At 50.5% G+C, this 13,153-nt stretch overlaps 1 protein-coding gene across 1 annotated transcript in view; it reads right to left on the bottom strand.

The window, feature by feature from the left end:
• POLE (DNA polymerase epsilon, catalytic subunit) overlaps nt 1-13,153 on the bottom strand; it is a 33,065-nt gene that overhangs the window by 6,057 nt on the left and 13,855 nt on the right. The window contains exons 22-38 of the mRNA XM_083803315.1: nt 13,029-13,121; nt 12,562-12,706; nt 11,323-11,480; nt 9,653-9,848; nt 8,641-8,855; nt 8,249-8,351; nt 7,952-8,032; nt 7,737-7,859; nt 7,436-7,654; nt 6,912-7,121; nt 6,126-6,269; nt 5,593-5,733; nt 3,257-3,410; nt 3,065-3,171; nt 2,624-2,800; nt 2,004-2,227; nt 1,600-1,820 (exon numbers count right to left, since the gene is read on the bottom strand). Of these exons, the coding sequence (XP_083659441.1) occupies nt 1,600-1,820; nt 2,004-2,227; nt 2,624-2,800; nt 3,065-3,171; nt 3,257-3,410; nt 5,593-5,733; nt 6,126-6,269; nt 6,912-7,121; nt 7,436-7,654; nt 7,737-7,859; nt 7,952-8,032; nt 8,249-8,351; nt 8,641-8,855; nt 9,653-9,848; nt 11,323-11,480; nt 12,562-12,706; nt 13,029-13,121 (2,711 nt within the window). The remainder of the gene's footprint in view (nt 1-1,599; nt 1,821-2,003; nt 2,228-2,623; nt 2,801-3,064; nt 3,172-3,256; nt 3,411-5,592; nt 5,734-6,125; nt 6,270-6,911; nt 7,122-7,435; nt 7,655-7,736; nt 7,860-7,951; nt 8,033-8,248; nt 8,352-8,640; nt 8,856-9,652; nt 9,849-11,322; nt 11,481-12,561; nt 12,707-13,028; nt 13,122-13,153) is intronic.

Here is a 13,153-nt window from a genome sequence, read left to right as displayed (position 1 = left end):
CAGTATGGCAACAATGCCAGATATGACAGCACAGCTCAATCATATAAGGTCTTACAACAAGACATGGACTTAACAACATCAGAGGTTTTTTTTTTTTTTTTTTTTTTCCTCTCCTGGAAGTCCATATCATAGAATCACATTGTGGCTTTGTTTGGAAGGGACCTTAAAGACCATCTAGTTCCAACCCCCCTACCGTGGGCAGGGACACTTTCCACTAGACCAGATTGCTCAAAACCCCATCCAACTTGGCCTTACACACTTCCAGGGATGGGGCATCCACAGATTCTCTGGGCAACCTGTTCCAGTGCCTCACCACCCTCATAGTAAAGAATTTCTTCCTTAGATCCAATCTAGACCTCCCCTCTTTTAGTTTAAAATCATTTCCTCTTGTCCTATCTCTATCTATCTGTATGAAATGTTGCCCTCCATCTTTTTTATAAGCTCCCTTTAGGTACTGAAAGGCTGCAATGACATCTCCCTGAAGCCTTCTTTTCTCCAGGCTGAACAGCTCCAGCTCCCTCAGCCTTTCTTCATAGGAGAGGTGCTCCAGCCCTCTGATCATCTTCGTGGCCCTCCTCTGGACCCACTCTAACAACCCCACATCCTTCTTGTGCTGGGGGCCCCAGACCTGGATGCAGCACTCCAGGGAGGGGCTTCACAAGGGCAGAGCAGAGGGGGACAATCACCTCCCTCCCCTGCTGCCACTCCTCTGGTGATGCAGCCCAGGGTGCATTTGGCCTTCTGGGCTGCAAGTGCACACTCCTGGCTCATGTCGAGCTTTTTGTCCACCAGAACCCCCAAGTCCTTCTCTGCAGGGCTGCTCTCAGTGAGTTCTTCTCCCAGTCTGTACTCGTGCCTGTGATTGCCCCGACCCAGGTGCAGCACCTTGCACTTGGACTTGTTGAAGCTCACTAGGTTCATGTGGGCCCAAATCTGAAGCTTGTCCAGGTCCCTTTGGATGGCATCCCTTCCTTCTGTTGCATCAACTGCACCACTCAGCTTGGTGTCATCTGCAAAGTTCCTGAGGGTGCACGGCATCCCCCTGTCTATGTCATTGACAAAGATATTACACAGCACCGGTCCCAGGACAGACCCCTGAGGGACACCACTCATCACTGGCCTCCATCTGGACATGGAGCCATTGACCAACACTCTCTGGGTGCAGCCATCCAGCCAATAGCTGCAGCAGAGAGACTCAGAGAACTGACTACCAAGTCAAGCTGCTTCTGCCTCAGAGAAAAAGCTGCTGTAATGACACCAGGGATGACCATTTAAGCTAGCCTGTCCTTTGGCTGTTTTTTTTTTGTTTTTTTTTTTTTTTCTCTCTTCACACAACAGTTGCCCTTCCAAGTGCTGCTATTGGTGTCCATGAATTGGGAATGAATCTGTTTTTGGATGCCTGTACACACTGTGACAGTGCATGCAGAATCTCCTTTCCCCTGGACATGCCCATTGCACCTGGCCCAGATCACTGCTGTGGGTCACCACCATCCGCACAGAGCTACTCAGAGACTTTGGACACTGCATCCATCTCTGTACGGTGCTCACAGAGCAGTACCTGACTCTGCCCCACTCTGTGCTATCCTGCTCCCTCCTCACCTGTGGAGTAGCAGCCAGGGTTGTTTATCTCCACCAAGGCTCTCTCATCAAACTCCATGACGAGACGGTTGTCATCGGCCTCCTTACCCCCCAGGTCTGGGCGAGCCGTGGGCGAGAGCCACAGCAAATGGTTGTGACGACGGAGGTGGCGTGAGAAAAACAGGTCAGAGCCAAAGGTGGAGATATCATCAGGGAGATTCCCAATTGGAATGTGGTAATACCTAGAAGAAAGGGAGAGGCACGTTCACCAGGAATGAGCATAGCTCAAGAGAAGCTGTGCCACCATATCTGGCTGTCCCATTAAGGGACAAAGCACCTGGCCTTGACTTGGCCTTGGCCTCTGCTGCAGTCTCTTCCCCACCCAGCCAGGAGAGCAGCAGGAGAATGTGGCCAACCCCAGGCACCTGCTCATTTCAAAAGCCTGGGACAGGCATGTATCCAGGTTGAGGTAGTGGCGGATCATGCGGCGGGCTGCATGGCGCTGCCAGTCCAGGACTGAGTAGCTGATGTCATCTGTCACTCGGACAGGGACCAACGGGAACTCCTCGATGATGGGAATCCCACTTGCCAGCCGTTTCAGGTCCCAGTTAGACTGCACAGCAATCAATGTGGGGCCCCGGCGCTCATCCTGTGCAAAGGAAACATGTCCTGGCACACCCCTCCAGTGAGCATCTCTGCTCAGCAGGAAACTGTCAGTGTTGTATGCCCCTACAGCAAATCCCTGTGCTCCCCATGGTGGGGACAGCACACTCCAGCACTCCAGAAGCAGTAATCTTTGAGCAACCAGCTCCATAGACGAGATGTGGGGAAATGCTGAGCTAGCCTACCTGCTGGCACTGCGCTAGGCAAGCCACCCCAAGCAAGGCAGAGCCCTCCAGCAACATCCACTTTTTCCTTTGAACTTCGTGCCAGCAGCCACATGCAGGTGCTGTTGGAACTGCTGGACCAGTGCCTTCCACAACCCTCCCACATGCCTCTGCAGACAAAGTCCCATGAGGACCTTCCTCATGCCTTCACCTCACACCTTGTAGCCCAGCAGCAGCCGCTGGATGGCTCTGTAGATGGTCTTGGGGTCGGTCTCAGCACGCACTTCAAAGATGTGCTTGTCTGGAGGCAGCAGATCTTCACCCACCTTTTCCAGCAGTGCACTGCGCTCCGCAGAGAACATGTTGGTAAGGTTTGGCATCTGGTTGCTGCGAACCTGCACCCAATGCAGACTCAGTCAGAGAAGAGACAGCCCCCAGGCCACATGTTCCTGGGAGCTCTTCCCTCTGCATCTCACTGTGCTTCACAAGAGCGAGTTCATCAACAGACCTGCTCAGCGCATGCCAAAGCCTCCCAATAATCCCTGCTGAGAAGCAGTAGGGATCCATGTCTGTGCAGAGAAACCCCTTGGATACTGCTGCCTGACCCCCATGGTTCCCCCAGCCCCACAGTTCCCCCAGCCTCTAAAGCCCCCTCTTACCGTGTCCAGCACAAACACTGCGGCTTTGCGCTGCGAGGGGATGAAAAGGCCAAAGAGAGCCTTGGTGCCCTGGGAGCTGTGGTAGAGGTAGATATGGCGAATACTTCCTAGGGACACAGAGCAACCATCAGCAGTACCCGCCGGGTATCTGCTCCTGGGCACACCACGAGCTCCTCTCCCAAGGTGCCTTACCTGGCTCCAGGTATGTGAACTGGGCCAGTGAGCGCATCTCCAGGTGCTCAATGTCAAAGGTCTCGGCCTCTCGCCCTGTCAGGTGCCTGACGAGCTGCCTGCTGACCATGCACACGCAACCCAGGTGGACGAGGGCTCGGAACAGCAGTGGCACCTGTACCAACGGAGATACTATGAAACCACATCCCTCTGTGAAGCTCCTCCCAGGGTTTCAGACCTAGAACAACACAGCTTAAAAACACAAGTAGAACATATCTGATGTGCCTCAGGCATGACTTTGGCACTACTAACCCTTGCAGCTGTTGGATACACAGATACATATTCTTAATTCATGTTCATTCCTATCTAGCCCATAATCCCATCACCAAGGGCAGCAGCACATATTCAGAGGACATGGAGTGATATCTGGGCAATCTTGCAGCTCTGTAACTCATGGTTTGGCACTCCCTCAAGGCAAAGGCTTCATCCAAGCCACCAGGTAATCGTAACAGTGGATGATCTGCCAGAGATTCAATTTCAGTTGTACATGAAGCCTGCTCCTGAATGACTTACTGTGGGATCTAGTCTCAAAACAGTGAGAAACAATAAATATTCCACACTTTCCACATGCCAGTTTTAAGTTTATAGACACCCCCCCAGTATATCCCATGTTCAGCTACCTCTTTGCAAGCGGAAGTGTTCCCATGTCCATTACAGAATCACAGAATCATCTAGGTTGGAAGACACCTCCAAGATCACCGAGTCCAACCTCTGACCTAACGCTAACAAGTCCTCCACTAAACCATATCCCTAAGCTCTACATCTAAACGTCTTTTAAAGACCTCCAGGGATGGTGACTCAACCCTGGGCAGCCCATTCCAATGCCTAACAACCCTTTCAATAACGAAGTTTTTCCTAATACCCAACCTAAACCCCCCCTGGCACAACTTTAGCCCATTCCCCCTCATCCTGTCACCAGGCAAGTGGGAGAATAGACCAACCCCCACCTCGCTACAGCCTCCTTTAAGGTAACTGTAGAGAGCGATGAGGTCTCCCCTGAGCCTCCTCTTCTCCAGGCTGAGCAATCCCAGCTCCCTCAGCCGCTCCTTGTAAGACTTGTTCTCCAGACCCCTCACCAGCTTCGTTGCCCTTCTCTGGACTCGCTCGAGCACCTCCATGTCCTTCTTGTAGCGAGGGGCCCAAAACTGAACACAGTTCTCGAGGTGCAGCCTCACCAGAGCCGAGTACAGGGGGACAATCACCTCCCTAGCCCTGCTGGCCACACTGCTTCTTATGCAGGCCAGGATGCTGTTGGCCTTCTTGGCCACCTGGGCACACTGCTGGCTCATATTCAGCCGACTACCAACCAGTACTCCCAGGTCCTTCTCTGCCACGCAGCTTTCCAGCCACTCATCTCCCAGCCTGTAGCGCTGTTTGGGGTTGTTACGCCCCAGATGCAGGACCCGGCACTTGGCCTTGTTGAACTTCATACAGTTGGCCTCAGCCCATCGCTCCAGCCTATCCAGATCCTCCTGCAGAGCCTTCCTGCCCTCGAGCAGATCGACACACGCACCTAATTTGGTGTAATCTGCAAACTTACACTCGATCCTCTCATCCAGATCATCGATAAAGATATTCAAGAGAACTGGCCCTAATACTGAGCCCCAGCTCTACAAAGGATGCTCTTAGCAACCTGATGCTCTCCTGTGTTAATCCTGCTACATTTTTGGAGATGACGTTCAGAATTGCAATGCAGTTTTTTGCATATCAAGATTCTTTTTTTCCTTCTTCCCCAGGACCATGTCCAGTTGGTTTCTCCATAACTCCAAGGACAGAAACTCTGCAATCCTCTCTGAACAACCAGCTTGACTACCCTCACAGAACACATTTTTTCTCACATTTACATGACATTTCCTGTGTTTTAGTTTGTGCCTATTGCCTCTTGTCATATCACTGGGCACCACTGAGAAGAGCCTGTCTCTGTCTTCTTTACTTCTCCCTCCTCCCATTGATAAGGTCCCCCTGAGTCTCCTCTCTTGCAGGGTAATTGTTATTAGCTTTCCCTAAAACAGAAATTTATGGTGGCTAAAAATGTTTTCTCTGCATCATGCCCCATGTAATACTTCCCAGTCCCTGACATGCCTTAAACCACATACTGACATTCTGCATCTCTGGTCATACAGAAGCATGTATATTCCAGAGTACTCTGCTGTGGAGGTTCAATTTTTGGTCTGTTAGCATGTTGTTGAATTTTTAACTTCCAGGCATCCTCCTGTGCCACTGGTACTTAGAGTAGGGAACTGCCACTCAACACTCCTTAAAAAGTGGGGACAAAAACTGAGTGCTGGAGGAGTTACCTGAGTCTCATATACTCCCTCGATGTCTGGAGCAGAGAGGTCAGCATTGATTTCGTTGATATGCTCTTGGTACATATCTTCAGGGACGGAGTACTCATATAGGTTGTAAACCAAATTTGAGCGGGGCAGGATCCTGTTTACCTGCCAAGCAAAGGGACACCCTTAGTGGGCACCTGGCACCAGGTGGTATGTTTCCCATGAGCTGGGACATCCCTAAAGGCTGTAAGGAGCTGGGCTCTGAGCACCTCCAGGATCATGCTGAGCCACTTTCTGGTGTTCCTCTCCCAAGAAAATCATGAGGATTTATGCTCACGCCCATTACAAATTCCCATAACTGACAATCTGGCTTTTGGGCAGGCTAAGATTAGCAGAGGCACAAGGGACTGGATGAAGAACATCAGCAGGGCAGGACAGTGAAGCCCTGCATAGCAGACGCTCCCTAATATCTGCTTGCAGCAGATGTGAAGTGTCTTATCTCAATGCAACTGACTGATTTCCATTCTAGAAGCAGCAGATCTGGATCAGGTACCAACCTTCCTGTAGACTACTCCCTCCTCTGGTTTTGCAATGCGCTGGTTGACATAGAACACCCTGGGGATGCTCAGCTTGATGCAGTGCAGGTCACTCCCGATCACCGCCCACAGCCTAAACAGGCCTGGCTGGCTGGTCTCAGCAATCTGCAGGACACAGGGGTTCAAGATGGCATTAGTGGGGAGATCCAACACATTACTAGCTCTTATATATATGTGCTATGGAGCTCTTTTGGGACCTGTATGGCCAGATAGTGGACACAAAGAACAGTGGGCACATTGCACTAGGACTCTGAAAGGATCCAGACAAACATGTCTCTCCAAGCCACAGGCTAAGATTGGCCAACAAATTCAGTCTGAGCCCTGATGTTAGCTGAGTCATTCTGATGTCCTGGATCAGCTGTCCCATCTCAACCTCACAGTTACAGTCAAGCAAAGGCTGCCTGCAGCTCTGAACCAGTCGAGGCCTTTCTGGAAGATGAGGTGTGTGACAAGGGCAAGGGCTCAGACAGCTGTGGCCCTGCCTAGACAATACTACCTCACCTCCACATTTGACATTGGCTGCTTCCAGGCACCACAGCCCAGATCTCCCTCGTGGGCTGACCTGGGGCTGCCCCGCTGGAGGGAATCTACATGCACCTTCCAGATTCACCATCAAGAATGACCATTTGCAAATATAAAATCGTAGTTTAAGCAAAGGCAAGTAGTTTAGCAAAGGCAAGTAGTTTAGGGCCCTAAGTTGTTCCCTGGGGCAGACACACGCAGTGGGGGCTTGTGGGCAGCTGGTACCTGCACAATCTGCCAGGGTAAGTCCAGGATGCTCCGCGCAGTCCTACGTAGGTAGCTGCTCAACCCTTTGGAGAGGGCATCACGGACCACTCCTCCACCTGTGGCCACCCTGCCATCCTCCAGACGCCGCCTCTTCCGCCGCTCCTGCCGCTGTCGAGCCTGCAGCTCCCATTTCTTCTTGTGGTAGCGCAGCCACACCAGGTGCTGCTCCTAAGCGGATTGACAGCATGCGTGAACAGGAGCCATAGAAACCAGTCTATGCTTCCTAGCCACGCAACTCCAAGTTGTGCACAGCCAAGACTGGATCGTGTCCTTGCTACAGCTGGGAAGCTGTCACTGCCCCCATTTTGTCTGTTAGTGGGCCTCTCCCAGTTCTATTTCTTTTTTGTAGCCCTAAGCCATGGAAGTAGAGAGGATATCAGAAGACCCACAGATTGCTCCAGGTGGTACCCAAGCTGCTCTGGTAGAAGCATACAACCCCAGGATGTCTTCTGGTCTGCTCCTGCACCCCCTGCTTTGCCTACCTTGCTGGTTCCCATGGGGGGAGGTGGGCCCAGGATCTCTCGCCAGGACTGGGATAGCTCCAGGCTCTGGGACATCTGTTGGCTTTCCTCTGTCATAGGGACTCGCTTCCGTTTATTTGCGATGGGAATTGATGGCTGAAGGGTCTTGGCAACCCCAAAATCCTCTATGTCACTAATCTGTGAGCTGGGTGTTCCCTCCTGGGGCTGGTTGGCAAGGACCTGAGAGGAAAAGACAGCAGGAAGACATGGGTGCAGAAACACTTGCTCAGCACAGCCAGCATCCTTCCCTCACCCTCATTACCTGTCTCTTGCCTTCAGAAGTGAAGAGTTCATTGATTTTTTTTTGTTTGTACACATCATTCTTCTCCAGGAGTTTCTTATGCAGCCAGTCAGGGTGCCGGACCCGTGGCACTGGGTTCTTTACCTGGGGAACATCCCCAAATTACAGAGTTCCCTGACCAATGCCCTCCACACACCCTCCCACCACCCCGGACCTGCAACCCTGTACTCCTGTACCTGCTGCAGAGCTGCAGGAATAGTAATGATTTTCTGGATGGTGCTGCCTAGTCTCTCAATGTAGTAGTCCCAGTCCAGGATCTGCAAACAGGGTGGAGCAGTGGATAGTGAAAAAAGTGCAGCAGAAGGGTGCAAATTTAGGTTTTGCTGGTAAGATGCAGCATCAGACATTTCCCTAGGGACCTTCCACAGCAATCTGTGAGCACAAATAGCTGCTGCCCATGCAGTGCCTCCAAAGGGAGGAGCTGTTGTAACAGAGCCACAGGCCGTGCTGCTCCGCAGAGTTGCTCAACTCACTGCACGAATGTTGAAGTCCTGTAGCGAGGGGCTCTTCAGCCATTTCCGGAGGTAATGTTTCCGTACAGTGGGCTCTGCTTGGAAGATGGCAAGGGGGATGGCCCTGGAAAAGGCAGGGAAGCACTTACTACCCAGCAGGACTAAGGCTCTGGCTGCACAGGATCCCCTCTCCCATACTGCAGAGACCCTCAAGGATTCTCCTCTTCTCCTGCTAGGCCACTGCACAGCAGCTGCACAGTGTTACAAATTGCTAGCCTTGCTCACAGTCCAAGCCAGCAGGCAGGCAAGCATGTGGTCACACAGCACCAACTCGCTTAGGTGCTGCTACCCTGCCCTTCCCTTGTAGTTGCCCACAAGCTATCAAAAGCCTTGTCCCCTCAAGACAGGTTTACCTCTCAGTGACTGGAGACCCTTCTGGTTTCTTGGAAATGATGAACCGGCAGCTCAGCCCTGCATCCTTTACCATCTGGTCTCCCAGGAATTCTGCCAGGCGCTTGGCAGTGCTGATGGAGGTGGATTTCTGCTCCCCATAGTCCTCCAGCTTGCGCGACATGGAACGGTTCTCCGAGATCAGCTCAAACAGCTCTGAATCGGGCATGTTGGCAGCCTGAAAAGGGGAGGTGGGGGACACAAAAATGCTAGCAAGAACCAAATGATCAAACTTTGCTGCTGTTAGCTACAGGGAATGCCCATATGCAGCTGATGTGGCTCTCTTCATAATGAGTTTGGAAATTGCCCTCTGTTCCAGTTGTCAATGTGACCCATTAAATATGTCTGGCATGGGTTTAAGGCTTTTATCAGAGTTTGTCCTGTGGCTGGGCTGTGGTAGCACCGCTCTGAATTGTTAACCTGGTGCTGCAGAGTTCGGCTCACCAAGAATTTGTGGTACCAGGTCATTGCAAAAATTGAAAGTGGTCCCAAGGAACTCCCCAGCTGAGCTCGCAGTCTTTCCTGCACCCCAGTATCTGAAGCTACGTTTTCTTTTCTCTGCTCTCACCATTTTCTTCAAAGCTCTCCATGCTTCTCATAAAACACTCCGCAGGCAAGTGGCTCTGTCGTTTTCTGCCTCAGCAAATGCCCTTAGATAACATCCTTAGGGGATGAGGGCCGCCAGACCAGCTCCATGAAAGGGATGACTGGAGAAGCACAACACTTACGCCCCCACTAACAGCTAGAAAAGAAGAGCTAGAAGAGCCGTTGCACTAAAAGACACTGAGCTGCAGCCCTAGAGAGCCAATGCAGCCGAAATAAGATAGAAGTGACCAGAGGCACAACAGTCCGCCACCTCCCTGCAAACAAAGTCCACCCTCCCACAGAGTCCAATCAGCTTTTACACCTTTTTTCCGGCCCCATCTTGGGAGCACAGATGCACAAGGGACAGACAACCTGCAGAGGAATGCCTACCTTGCTGTACAGCACGTCTAGCCAGTAATCGGCCACCTTGGCCACAGAAGCGTAGACCTCCTCCAGGGTGGTGCCTTTCAGAAAGGCCTCAAATACCGAAGACTGGAATATCTTCACAAGCTGCAGCTCACCTCGTCGCTTCACCTCAAACCCCTTCAGCTCAGCCAGGGACCCATCCTCGTTGAACACCGCGTACCTAGGACACACAGCCTGTGCAAAACCTGCCCTTTGGCCTTGGGACGTGTTTCCCAGGACCCTGATTGCTCTCCTCCTGCCAGGGCCCTTCTCCCAGAAGTGCCACACCGGGCAGCCGTCAGGCAAGTTAAACTAAGCTGCAGTGCTCTTTTACTAGGATGACCTTGGAGAATTTATGGTAGCTCTACAAATTGTTTCAGCTTGGCCTGCAAAAGCACATCAGCTCATGCCCCAGCTCATTAAACCAACTAGGAAAATGTTACTAATTGCACACAAGAAAAGGCCATGAGGTGAGAGAAAGGATAAATGGGTGGGGAAGTGGAGGAGAAGAGCTTTAGAGAAAAAAGAAAAAAAGTTTGTAAGCTTAGAAAAAAGAAGGGGCTGCTGGCAAAACAATTCAGAGGAAACTGAATATAGCTAGTGATGTGACCATAAGAACACATTACCCTATTTTTGCTTTTCCCCTGCCTATTATTTCTACATAGGTCTCAAGATAAAGGTTACAGGAAGCTCAGCTAAGGGAAGAGAGATGATACTCAAGTCTATGCCACTTTGCCAGCCCTCCTCACACCTGAACCAGTTCCTATAAGTGCACCCTTCACTTCCCCCACTGATGATGGTGCCTGCCAGCCACCTCTATACTGTTTCTGTTTGAGCATGACCAAGGAATAAGTGCACTTGCCAACATCCTGAAACTACAGGAACTCAACGGTCCCTGAGACAAGATGCACATTGAGATGCCCATGAGATGTCCTATGCACAGCATCCATTCAGAGCTCCTCCTCAGCTTGACTTCTGTGGCAGGGACTTGCTTCTCATGGGAAGGCACTGACAGGAGATGATAGATACAGATGCCAAAACGTGTCTGACAGGGCAAAAAGCACAAACAAATGGGGCGTTTTAAGGACAGAGGGGACTGGAGGATGGCAATGGCATTTTCTGAATTCAGACCTAGGCCTATGGGCACCCCTGTAGCTAGTGATTGCTGGTATTATGGTTTAGGATGCTGTGGGAAAAAAAAAAAATCAGTAAAATTTGACCACAACTGTTTACCTATAATGTGATAACAGCAAGACCTATTCCTTTCTCCAAGTAGAAAACAATGGGGGAAACCTCACAGAAAATAGTCAGTGGAACTCCTGAGAGACAGAAAGACCAGAACTAGTGAGTTTAAAAGAGATTAGGTAGAGTATAAGAAATATTAAAAGTCCTCAGAAGGAAAGTCAAAGTTCTATGTACACCTTACAGCTAAACAGGAAGACTATGTTGGGTCGGCAAGCTGGAGAAATGTTGTTTCACTATTATTTTCTAAAATTTATTGGCATAGCATGTTAACGGAGACAAGTACATAACTGGATTCAGAGATGGATCTGACATATAGAGCTTGACATTTCAAGCAAGCAAATGAAACATGCTGACAGCTCAGAGGCAACAACCATGGGGACATAACAACATTTCAAGATTTGAATTCTTACCTTTTCTTCAGCTTCTTGCCCTCCTCCTTGGAAGCTGGGAGGATCATGGCCAGGTACGGTCCATCCACTTCAAAGAAAATGCTGTTCTCTGAGCGTGTGACATAGGTGAGAGAGGTTGGGTCCTCCAGTTCCTGGTACTGATCATTTGTGAAGCCTTCCTGTAGGCACAGCCCCAAGAGAAAGCTTCACTCAACAGCTGGGCTGCTTATATCAAGAGATGCCCTTCAGGCACATCCTGTCTGAAGGTATCATTGAGCATCTCTCTAGAAAGCTACAGTACAAGTTAGCAGACAGGCCCCAAAAATCAAAGCATCTGACCTGGCTGCTGAGAAGAAAAATTCTTTAGACCCTGTAAGTTGTTTCTATTGTCTTACAGACACAGAACCTTGAGGATGGGTTTGAACCTTGCACTAGTCTGGGCTCCCACTGCTACTGGCAGCCTGCTTCAGAGGGTTGGTGCATCTCTGCTATGAAGAAAGGCTGAGAGAGTTGGGATTATTTAGCCTGCAGAAGAGAAGGCTCCAGGGAGACCTTATAGAGGCCTTCCAGTACCTAAAAGGGGCATATAGGAAAGACAGGGAAGGATTCTTTATCAGGGATTGTAGTGATAAGACAAGGGGTAGTGGCACTAAACTAAAAGATGGTAGATTTAGATTAGATATAAGGAAGAAATCCTTTGCTCTGAGGATGGTGTGGCCCTGGCACAGGTTGCCCAGAGCAGCTGTGGATGCCCCATCCCTGCAAGTGTTCAAGGCCAGGATGGACGGGGCTTTGAGCAGCCTGGTCTAGTGGAAGGTGTTCCTGCCCATGGCAGGGGAGTTGGAACTAGGTGATCTTTAAGGTCCCTTCCAATCCAAACCATTCTACAATTTTATGATAGATGAGTGCACATCAACCCCAGCCTTTTGTACACCACCCTCTCAGCTGCAGGAATATCAGAGCCTCTCCCTCCACTTATATGCTGTCCATATCAGAGAACATCTGTGTAGCAAGCAAAGCTACCAGCCTCAACATCTGCTTGTTACGCAGGGAGCAGAGACAAAATAGAGCCCCTTCTCCATGCTGGGCCAAATTCCAGAATACAGAGGCATACTCCACTGCCTCTGCTGCCAACTCTGCTTGCAAGAACAGTCCAGCTGTCCCGCAGGCCCATAGAAAAACAAAATACTTTCTCTCCTTATCAGTCCCCCATTTTTTTCCCCACACTGCAGAGCTGGCCTGGATGTGTGCAAGACTCACCTTCACCAAGATGTTCAGCATAGCACCTGGGTAGGAGATTGTCACCTTTGGCTTCTTGGCATTAGTTGACTTGATGACAAAGTTTTCTGGGAAGCTGTTAGGAAGGACACACCAAATCCCATCTGTATCCAGTTCCAGAGGTCTCCTAAGGAAGGAAGAAAGATCACCCAGGAGAGTGGATAATAAGCCAAAGAACTGCTCTGCTTCTGCCTGCACAGGGGACACAGCCTGTTGCATCCACTTTCCAGTCCCTTCTGCAAAGGGAGCCCTTGTAATGCAACAAACCACAGCAGTATCAGCAATCCCAATCTGCAACACTAAGTACCTGATCTTTCAGCAACTGTGCTGAATGTGCTCCCACATCCGTTCCACTAGTCCTCTACTCCACACAGTCCAATCCTGCTCTTACCCGTTTTCTCACACCACATGTAGAAGCAACTTTCTTTCCCAGCTCAGCACATACTCACCCAATCTGCTCAATCAGTTCCCTGGCCTGTGTGATAATATTTGCTCCGGTGAAGCAGACAATCCCAGCCATTTCCATGGAGTACCAGCGAGCTCTGTGAACAAAGGAGTTTAAGTGATGAGCATG

The sequence above is a fragment of the Anser anser genome (genome assembly GCF_964211835.1).
Source record: "Anser anser genome assembly, chromosome: 18".
Classification (NCBI taxonomy): domain Eukaryota; kingdom Metazoa; phylum Chordata; class Aves; order Anseriformes; family Anatidae; genus Anser; species Anser anser.
Note: the sequence above shows the minus strand (reverse complement) of the source record. Positions and strands in the feature narration are given on the sequence as shown.